Here is an 11,694-nt window from a genome sequence, read left to right on the forward strand (position 1 = left end):
GGTTAATGTGTATTTTATGTGTCAAACCACCTCGCTGCGGTGATATTTTGACGAAGTTCAGCAAGCTGTGCTGTGTGACCTAATGAACATATTTTTATGATGTCAACATCACCGTAAAGCTCCAGTGAAGCTCTTTTGTATAGTTTAAACATTTTGCGCTAATTATATCATGCGCAATAAGTGCCTCAAAAACGAATATTTCGAAAAGTTAGGAAGTTTGGAGTCGATTTTTTTTTCAAAAACCTCATTTAATATTTTTTATTTTTTATTCACAGTTAGGCAATATAGTAGTATATCAGGAACTACCAACAGAAATTGTCCTATATTATTTGTATGGCCGCTATTAAGACTCGAATCTTGTGGTTCGAGCATTTTGAACGGGACTTCGCACAGGCGCTCTGTTGGGCAGAATTTGGCCTATGTAAGGTTTTCTATTCATTGTTAGCAGTTACCTTAATATCCAACGATAAACATTAATGAAATTTGAAGTAGTGCACTTAGAAAAAGTTACTTAGCAGTCCGCAACCACAAGCGCGAGCGCAGCGCTTCCTTCCTCCCAATACGGGGGAATACAGATCGTTACAGAATTCCTCTTGGGCCTTTTGCTTTCGGTTTGAGTTTGAAATACCAAACTTGATATGGAGTTGTCATATTTTCTTATGTCAAATAGATATGCAGTGCATATACATAAGTACAATTTAGTATCTGGCGCTTAGGAAGTACGGTTTATTTTGTGCACATACGGATTTTTTCGTAGAATAAAGCGCATACTGTGGCGTGTAAGGCTTTAAAATGTGTTAGTCATGTGTTTAGGTTTCATTTCTATTTTCAGTGATTCATGCCGGGCTACTTACTTTTTCCTCTTGACTTAAGTTTGTCCGGGAGTCAAGATGTTATGTATCTTCCCCGTCAATACATAGGGCGAAGCTCACACACGTTGCAAATCACCCAGTGCCAAGCAAATAAATATTCTGAGGATAAATTTTGTTGCTTCAGTGGCTTTTATGCTCACATATTGAGGTAAGTACTAAGATTAAATAGAAAACCTTACTTAAGTCAAAATTCTGCTCAGCTGAGCCTCTATGCGAAGTCCCGTTCAGAACTCTCATAGCACGAGATTCCAGTTCTAATAGCGGCCTTACAAAAAATAAATTACAATTTCGGTTGGTAGTTCCTGACCGACTACTATGACCTAACTTTGAATAAAAAATGAAAGAAATAAAAGGTGTGTTTTTCTTGTTTCTTAGAAAATCGACTTCAAACTTTCAAGGTTTTCTAAATATTCGTTTTTCAGGCTAGTGTTACGCGTTATATGTTTAGCGCGAAATATTCATATTATATTCGAAAGAAATAACTTAATAGGAGCTTTGCGGTGATGTAAAGATCATAAAAATATATTGATTAGGTCACACAGCACAGCGTGCTGAACTTCGTCAAATATTGTTGCAGAGAGGTGGTTTGACAATTAAAAAAAAACATTAAAGATATTATGGCCTAGACACTTTATTAGCATAAGTCGCCGTTTGCATCTTCTTTTATTAAAGGAACTTACAGGTAGCTACTAAAAATTTCAGAGGCGTTATTTTATGAGTTAAAGTATTTTTGTGAGTTACGTGTAATACTGGGCGACAAATGAACAAAAACCAAAATGTAAGCTTTTATAGCCGCCATACAAACACAATATTACATTATCTGTTAATTTTACATTATAAAGCACTGCAATAAGTAACTAGAGAAAAACAATTAGTCAAATAAAAGGTAGACTTTTTAGAAAATTAACCTTCTATTCGCAAACTTTTTGAAATAGTCCTTGCTTTATGAGAAAATACTGCCCTTTCTTTTTTACACAGAACATCAAATTTGCTATCATTAGAAAAAGTATACTCTAATCTTTCTGAAAATACTAAATATGTTAAGACACCTCATATAGGTCACACGGAAGAGCTGGTAAATATTCACAAATATTGTCTAAAAACGTCATATTGGGAATTTAAAAAAATATATAGTTTACATAAATAATCGCGTTAAAATTATTTATCAGATAATGAGTACGTTCCCAGGTTTCTACTAAAAAAATAGGAGGCGCCAATTTTGAGTTAGTGTATTCTTGCGGGTAAGTTGATTTCCTGACAAAACGGTCAAACAAAATCATACTTCAAGCTTTTGTAGCTGCTATTTTCTATTTCTATTACCCTATAAAGCATTGCAATAGCTAGCGAGAGGAAAATGAGCCAAAGAAAAGTTTTTTTTTAGATACCCAACCTCTAATTTGCAAAAATGTTGTAATAGTCCTTGCTTTACGAGAATACGCTGCATTTTATCTTTTGCACACAACATTAAAGGTTTTATCATTATAAAGAATATACTCTTAGCTTTCTGGAAATACTAAATATGTTACAATAGGTCAGTTAGGTCACACGGAAGAACTGCTCAAACTTTGACAAATGTTGTAAAGAGACACACTTTGACAATATTTAAAACAAACTTGAAAATAAATAATCACAATAAAATTATTGACCATTAATAATCCCTGTTTGAGAGTGGCCTAAAACTTTAGATTGAACTACAAAAAAAAAGTCAAAAAGTAGAAAGGAGTGAAACATGACACCTCCGACAGGCGAGAGAAAGGTCAGTTTGCACCTCGGCTGCTTAAAATTTCCATAACTCGAGAACGAAAAATCGCACAAACTTGCTGTTTTCACTCCCTGCCACAGAGAGGTTTCCCCAAAACATATAATTGCTTCGTAAAAATTAAAAAAAAAAATTGGACCTTAAATTCGTGTTTGAGTTGAGATGAAACCACTTATATATAAAAAGTTTTTTTTTTTTTTAAGTTTAACAAAAATTTTTTTAAAGGCCATGAAAGCTATATTAATGCGGTCTGCGCAGGTGAGTTATATGTCCAGAGGGACATAGTATAGTGAGCTAATCGTAGCGACCAGTCGGCTAATTAGTTAAAATTTGTTATTTAGCTTATTAATTAATGAAAATAGACAAATAGTTCCAAGTAGAAACTTGCTCAGCGTCATCAAAAACCACTAAATCAGTCATTTTCAGAAAGACTTTGAGCGCGTGAGAAACGAAGTAGTGCACTAAAATTATCACTCGTGGAGCAGGTACAAGGCTAGCGGTTTCGGTAAGACGACCGCGCGATTTTTCCATCTCTTATCTAGCCCCAGCCTTGTTCCTCCTCCACGAGTGGTAACTTTAGTGCACTACTACGCTCCTCACGCGCTCAAAGTCTTTCTGATAATTACTGATTTAGTGGTTTTTGATGTTAAATTTAGTGGGCAAACTGAATTGGTGTTGAGGTCACGTGACCTAAATTTTACCGCTAACTCTAGTGGAGAAACTGATTTTGCTCATGGGTAACGTGACACGTAGTCATGTGACGATATTTTCCCCACTAAATTTAGAGGGGAATCTGAATTGGTGTTGAGGATGAGGAGGAGGAGTGGAGGAAAGGAGGGGGAAGAGAGAAGGAGATGAAGAGGGTAGGGTTCGGAGGAAGAGGAAGGGGCATACCCTCCCGTCCTTACCTTCCCATAATCCCCTCAAGAGTTGGGCTCTAATTTCGCATAACAAAGATCTGTAAACGTCTTTCATTTTTTACCGGAACTATTCAGCATGGTGGACAGATTGAAATGAAGCGTTTGATCAGGGTACTTAGTACGGGATGGGGGTATACCATTCATGGCTGTTGATGTCGGGCGAGTTTTCTCGTGTGTATGTCAATAAGAGAAGTCTACTTCACACTAGCCCTTAGTTATATACAAATATTAAATCATTATTATAATTACTCAATACATTTCCCTTCCTTTCGCCACAAACGGGATCCTCCATCATCTGCGTGCAGCGCCGCTAGCGGAGGAGCTGGCGTTCGACTGTGAGGCGCGTTCAGCAGCCTGCGGCGCCTTTTCGCATGCCAAGCTGTGGCGGCGGAAGCGCGCACGGGCGAAACTTTTGCTTTTTGAGCCGATAAGTTGAGGGTGACGTTGCATGAGTGCTGGGGTAGACCTAAGAAGGGCATCTAGCTGCTCTCCACTTCTTATATATTGAGTTTGAGTCGTTATTAGGGGTAATTTCCCTAGTTGCGGCCGAAAAAGGAGTTGGAGCAATTTTCTGAAAAACAAGACGGCCGCCACCTTAATTGCTCTGGGTGGGAAATTTATTTCGCTCGTCGCTGTAAAGCTAGGACTGCTGGAACGATGATATTTGGAGGCGAGTGAGATGTTCACTAAGTTTGTGCACGAAGAGTGCCAAGTTTCTTTGAGACAGCAGGTGTGAAAGTTAGGTTTCTAATGAATAAAGAAATAAAGCTGTACGGGATATCCAATATTCGACCCAAAATGTTGTGTTATAGCGGGCTGTGTAAAGTGCAGATTTGGGCACACAGGTGCTTGGACTTGACAGTAACATGACACAGCACTTATTATACAAAAAAAGGGTGGCATAGGGAAACCAGGTGAAAATTTGGTTTGGCGGCGTAACTCAATGGGAACCGGTTTTGACCATGAAAAGGCTGTCAAGAAAATACGACTGGTCGGGGGAGGTGGAGACTTTAGAGGTGGGAAGGAACTAGTGGACTGTACTTCCAACTGAAACACCTTTACGAAAGGTGGTTCTAAAGCCGAGAAAACAAAGTTGTCGGCCAAAACACGGTTTGGCCGCCAAAGGCTTTTGCGGTCTGCTGTTGTGTAATAACCTGTTGTGCGAGGTGCTGATTTTCGGCGCACAGGTACTTTGACATGACCGTCACTTGGCACAACACTTATTATAACAAAAAGAGTTGGCATAGCGAAACCAGGTGGAAATTTAATTTGGGCGGCGTAACTAAATGGAAACTGGCTTTGACCGTCAAAGGCTCTCAAATAATACCACTCATCGTGGGAGGTGCACACTTTACAGGTAGGAAGGGACCAGTGGACGGTACTTCCAGTTCGAACCACTTTGCAATAGGTGGCTCTTAACCCGAGAAAAAAAAATGTTAAATTGTTGTCTACAGAAGTCGGGGTGTCAGCGTTTCCACATCCAGAAGGAGGCTGATCAAGAAAGAAAGCACACCACATAAACTTCCATACTCAAACGTCGATTCTCCAGTGATTCCGAGTTTCATTGTTGTTTTCTTTAGATTTATATTTTGTCACTTTTTTTACCGTCCGAATCTTTCTTCATGAAGTACAGACCGCGTGCCATACTTGTCCGGAAATATCATCGATACGGACGATGGGGCGAAACTTCTTTGGAGGGCATTCCTCCAACGAAATTGGCACTGTATACCCGCGAGTGTGGGATAGCATTTCAGTTCGTCCCATCGGCGCTGACACATGTAGGCGTTACTGGTACGAAAACAAACGGAGAGCGCAAAGCGGCAGTGTAGAATATGTCAGCCGTGCCGACACAGTGGCAGACATGATCGGGAGACCAAATTTCTCGCGTCGTACGGCACGGCTCCATCGTTGTCGCTTTCCCACAAAACATCGGCGAGGTGAAAAACTGTGAAACTTTGTCTCCACGAGATACGACGCATAACTATTGAAGCACTTAATGACGCAGCACAGGCAGCACTTCATGCTGTAAACCCAGCGCAACCGCACCAATCCGACTTCAATGCGTACCAACGTATGCCGGCGTCGTTTCGGTTTCGTTTTCTCTGGGGTTCTCACTGCCTACCTTCGGTACCGGCCGCGCGGCGGCGCGCCAGTCGCGTTGCACGGAGTGTATATCACAGTTCGAAGAAAAGTTACCCACGTAAAACCGAAATATCAAATCTTTTTGTTCACGACTATATATATATATATATACATACATAACAGTATATATACATATATATATATATATAACTTGGCACCGACCGTCAAGCTTCTTCACCCGGATAAGAACTGCCCTACGCTTCCCTCTCTCGAAAGCTTCAACCGTCACCCCTCCGAAATGTGGACTCGACCGTAGCATTGTATAAATACCACCCGCGTTCATTTGTAAAAGTTCTTCCTGACGAAGGCCGGACTCCGGCCGAAACGTCGAAGATTAAATCGTCCGTTGTTGCTGTTTTTCACTAAGGGTTTTTTTCTTCTCAGTTTTATACCCACGCCTTCGGCTTCCCGCCACCATGCCCGTTATTTATATATATATATATATATATATATATATATATGTATGTATATACGAACATATGCAGATGTATGAACCGTACTTAATCCAATGAATCAAGGAGGCAACGTTTTTTCAGGAACCCGCCGAAAGTCAAAATAACGGCGGAGCCAGGATTTGAACTCTGGGCCTCCCAATGTCCGGTCGGGTGTGCTAACCTCTACACCACTCCACCTTGGCTTTCTGACGTTTTTTATCTGTCTGCTTAAGAAACGAAATGTATCCAATCGGAGGTGTTCTGGAAACACACGCCGCCGCGTGGAACGCGGTACGACGCTTGGTGTCACGTGGTACGTGCTCGTTTGTGCTCCAGAAATCCTCCCACTGTTTGTCTCGTCCCGTGTACATGTAGTACTCTTTGTTTTTATGAGCTTCAGAGACACGGTATTATCATCATCTGCGAGAATCAAGAGCCACGTTATTGAATATACAACACGGGCATTTCACACCATCGTACGTGGTCTGCCAGGAGGACATACACGAACATATGCAGATGAATTAACCGTACTTAATCCAATGAAGCAAAGAATCAAAGTTTTTTTCAGGAACCCGCCGAAAGCCAAAATAACGGCGGGTTCCTGAAAAGACTTTGATTCTTTGATTCACTGGATTAAGTACGGTTCATTCATCTGCATATGTTGGTTTGTATCCTCCTCGGAGACCACGTACGATGATGTGAAGTCCCCGTGTTGTGTATATATATATATATATATATATATATATATATATATATATTTGTTGTGTACTAAACTGGAGGATGAAAACGACTATGCTGCAAGTGCAGATGGCACGGGCCGGCCGGTAATTAGCGGCGAGATGTTTTAGTGGTGCCCTCCTGTGGTTCCCCCTTGTGACGTCATTACCTTGCAAACAACAAGTTCCATGGTGTTTGTAAATAGCATGGTGGAAGCTTGAAATCATTGCGCTCTCAAAGGAACACTGCCAACACCGTCAAAATTAAAGTTCCGTCATTTCTTTTAGTTCCGTCGATGATAAATCCTTTTCTGATGTCATAGTCAGCGTTCGGCTAATCGTGGAAGGCCGGCCACAGCGACGCTTTCGGTCGCGCACGGGGCTAATTACAATCCCTTCGAGCAGAGTCAGAACCTAGATGCTACGTAAAGAATAAGCATGCAATTCGTTACGTTCTGATTTTAGCGTCGGAAGCGGAATGCCGGGTCGTCAGCGGAATATCTCTTCGGGAAGTCTACTCCCGAAGTAATGTTCACGTGCTCTTCACGACCCCGGCGTCCAAAGGAACCAAGTCAGCATGGTTAAAGAGATTCACCCTTCGTCATTCCTTATCACAAATATCGTCAAAATCGAGTTTATCCAGACCCTACGTTTCGGTAGGCTTTCTCTCTGCTTTGAAGATGGATCCGCTGACGTGAGAGTCTTTATTGAGTGATGAAATTGTCACTGCCTTCGCACATCTGGTAATCAAAGTACGTATGTCCGCGTTTGTCTGGAACGTTCGGTTGGTGGTCTGGGCAACCATCGACTGTCCATTTGAACGCGTAAACATTGTACGGTCTTCGAAAATATCGCCAAGCATGATAAAGCGGACGGAATCAAAAACATTTCATCAGATATACGCATAACACGGAAGTGCGTCTTGAAGCTTGGTAATGCTAATACACCGTAGTTTTCTCGCGAATTCTTCTAAAAAAAATGCGCCGTAGACGTCCATATTAGCACAATGTACAGAAGCCAGAACATTTTTTTCAGCGCTTACTACACGGGAGTGGCAAGGCAAATAGGAGCATACGCCCGCAAACGGAAAGAAAAAGCCCACGAATTTCAGGGTGGACACAATTTACTAGCTGAGCAAGAGGAAAAAAAGACGGTACTTGACGGTAAACATCTTCGACATTAAGTAGGCGGTGTTCTGGTCACTGTTCTTGTAACGTAACGTAGGCCTTGCACGTACACAGACGGTAAGGCACCTATAGATCTGTTGATGTTTCCCGGCGTCTGTTCAATGCGCCAAGATTCTAAGAGAATTCTTTTTCGGAAATCTGGCTCCGGGTCAGTCACGTGCGCATGAGCGAAGTCAATAGGATGGTCACCCGCTTTGGAGTGTTCAGAAACGTGAAAGCAGCGCAGTTGCTGAACACCGCGAAGTGCGTGACCATCCGATTGACTTCGCTCGTGTCCAGATTATTGACGCGAAGCCAAATTTCCGAAAAAGGCTTCTCTTGGAATCTTGGCACATCCAACAGACGCCAGGAATCATCAACAGATTCCTAGGTGCCTTACCGTCTGTGAACGTGCAAGACCTGCACGTTCACAGACGTCACTGTTACAAGAACAGTGACAGAAACACAGCTTGAAAAGAGAAAATAATGTTTCCTCATTTACAAAAACGAAGAGGTTGAAGCTGAGGCTGCTTATATGAATCCCGGAGAAAAGCTCACCGGAGAAAAGCTCACCGAAGAGAAGCTCACCGGAGATAACCTCACCGGAGAAAAGCTCACCGCAAAACCGGCGGATGCGGAGAAAAGCTCACCGGCCGTTGAGCGTATGCGGAGAAAAGCTCTCTGATATTTTTTCTTCTTTTTATATGGAGGCTGTTGGATCGTGCGTAACTTATATAAATTTATTATCATTAAAATTCGTCAGCTTTGTAAAAAATAAAATGTCCGCTTTTGTAATATTTGTTAGGCTTATTGGGTATATTGCTCCCAAATTAATAATTGCGGGCGAGTGTTTTTTGTGGCTTACTCTCTAGGCAACGAAAGCCTAACTAAAATCTTTATAAACTTGAAGAACAGGAAAAAGTTAAAAAAAAAACGTAATGATGACTGCCAGAACCTAAAAATCAAAGGTGTAAATGCCCAAAATTCAAAAGTGCATGCGCAACAACGCGGGGCGTGAAATTCTCTTTGAAGCGTTTGTTGACATTTGAAAACGAGACAGTCAGTAGGATATCGAGGCTTCTTCCACGGACATGCAGGCTTTCTAGCGGTTCGAGCTGGTGTTTCCACGCGTTCCCTTTGTGTGAAAGTGCCTTCTACGGTGAGCCACCCATGACCTTTAGAGGTGCACACTGTCACCGTGGTTACTTGTGAGCAATATAAGAACTAGTCTTTTGTAAGGTAGGTAGCGAATTGGGCGAGTTGGTAAACGATATACATGATGAAAACCGCTCAAACGACGACGACGGAGTGGAGACAACAAACACGACACGACGAAGCTGTTCTCGCAAACTAAAGTTTTGTTAGTGAAATTAACACGAAAGAAAACAGCGTAGCCGACACTGATTGCATTAACGGACATCTATTATCTATTATATAGCACTACACAATATTTGGACCTCAAGCGATTCACACACCGCTATTCACATTAACTCGCAAAAAAACAAACCTCTTTATCTGACAGAGCTACCGACGGCGCATCCTCAGCTGTCAATAAATTGTTGCCTTTTTTTACCGGTGTACGATGTTCTGATTTTATACTTGCTTGCGGCTTCATTAATTTACAGGATGGGTGATTTCTAATTTCTGAGGAATTAGTAAATATTCCCAATGAACCTCAAGAATATTACAAAAACGAGGACATATTTTTATTGAAGTGACGAATGCGAACTGTGTTAAAGTGCCAAGTTTGACGCAGAATCAAGCTAAGTTAAAAAAATAACGGTGAGCTTTTCTCCGCATCTGCTGAAAGGCCGGTGAGCTTTTCTCCGCATCTGCCGGGTTTGCGGTGAGCTTTTCTCCGGTGAGCTTATCTTCGGTGAGCCTGTCTCCGGCGAGCTTTTCTCCGGTGAGCTTTTCTCCGCCGTCCGCCTTATACGACTTACAGCCACCCTTAAAGAAGGAGCCAAGTAGGCTTAGAAACGTCGGGACTTCTTTTTACGGTTTTGTGGTTGAAGAATTCTCTTTTAGTTTCAAGAGGATAGCCTTTCGATGTAGCAAACCCGATGATGAAGACACGAATGCTGCATCTACAATCTAGATGCATAAATTAAAGCGATATTATTCATCAGTGAAAGAACGTGGTTGTCCTGTGCTTGTCCTCCATGTTTTATTCTTTTCATTTTAAGTGTTCATGTTCAACTCGGGCGCCTTTACCAGTTATTTATTTATATCTACTCTTTTCGGTGTTAAAGCACCACAAAATAAGCTAGTCCTACCGCAAATAAAATGGTGCTAGTGTGTAGTAAAGTGGTAAGCTGGGCGAGTTGGTTAACGTTAAACATCATAAAAGATCGCGAACAAAGGCACAGTGAAAAACGAGGAGGATACAAAGAACACAGACAGGCGAGTCAGATACCCGCCTGTCTGTCTTCTATGTTCCTTCCTCTTTAGTCCTCGTCTCTGTGCGCGATCTTTCATCATGTTCGGTGTTAATCTTAAACGGATGCGGAAATTGAATACGATCAAGCAGGTATGTGGCATACTTAGAACACAACCAACATGTTGATCCGCAGCTTCGCGTGTGAGAAACTTTTGCCAAAGTCACTGTGAATGATTCTATAAGAATAGATGCAATAAATAGAGAGTACAGACCAGGGAAAAAAATGCGCGTTTTTTAACGATTAACCACTCATTATTCACAAAAACAACTATATCAGTAAATTAAAAATGTGAAGTTTTATGGCTTATCTCTTAAAGCCCGCTAACCAAATAAAGAAAATAACGGTAACAATTACTAAATGGCGGCGTCCTGCTTCATCAAAAGCTGAGGATACTTATTTTTATTTGATCGCAAAATATCCAACGCTAACCCATTATTCTTGTAGAATGAACATATTTGTTTGCTTAAACACAAAGATAATTTTATTTAATGCAAACTATCAAAATATAGTATGAGCTGTATCACACTCACCATCACACATGCCATAATAACAAGTCAAAATTCCGGGGCAGGCGCTGTTGTCTTTGCAAGGAATCTCTGGACACAAACATGGAAGAGGAAACCATTAGAAAGAAAAAGAACTCGAACTAAAAAAACTCATAATAAAACGGCAATGCTCTAAGCAGCAAACGAGACTCAAGGTAAAACATTCAATTAGTCACCTTTTAAGCAAGCATAGATAGCACAGGCGTTCACCAATTGAAGGTTTTGGAAGTTCCCGCTGCAGAGATGTTAATCTTGTCAACCATCTTCAGCTGTTTTCACCAGGAACCTAACCAGGAGAAGGGCGCCCCCACCCCCTCCCCCAACCCCCTCGATTTTTTTTGTTGCTATTTCTCTTTGTCGCGAGCACCATCAAAGCAGGAAAGTAGATGCTCTATGCGTTTCAGCAAGAACCTTCATTCGCACAGAAAAATGACTACGATGGAAGAGAGGGTAAGCCGGTTTACAGCCTTCATTGTCCACAATGTCACTCCTCTTCACATGTCTGTTTCCAAAGAACTGGTCGCCTTTGATGAGAGCTCCAAGCCTCGAGTCATTCAGTTTTTCAGGGGGCATAACAAGCCTATACTGAATGTCTCACGAGAAAACTGTACAGTGAAATCCGTCTGCCCTTTCCTGGTTCTAGACCGACATTGTTTCTTCACTGCTGTGGTGCACCTCAAGTTAAACCAGCATATTTTA

The 11,694-nt window shown here is 41.5% G+C and overlaps 1 protein-coding gene across 1 annotated transcript in view; it reads right to left on the reverse strand.

The window, feature by feature from the left end:
• Positions 1-11,694, reverse strand: part of LOC120839834 — a 57,584-nt gene that overhangs the window by 23,599 nt on the left and 22,291 nt on the right. The window contains exon 5 of the mRNA XM_040210199.1: positions 10,981-11,046. Within this exon, the coding sequence (XP_040066133.1) occupies positions 10,981-11,046 (66 nt within the window). The remainder of the gene's footprint in view (positions 1-10,980; positions 11,047-11,694) is intronic.

Source organism: Ixodes scapularis, unplaced genomic scaffold (genome assembly GCF_016920785.2).
Source record: "Ixodes scapularis isolate PalLabHiFi unplaced genomic scaffold, ASM1692078v2 PGA_scaffold13__105_contigs__length_92229423, whole genome shotgun sequence".
NCBI lineage: Eukaryota > Metazoa > Arthropoda > Arachnida > Ixodida > Ixodidae > Ixodes > Ixodes scapularis.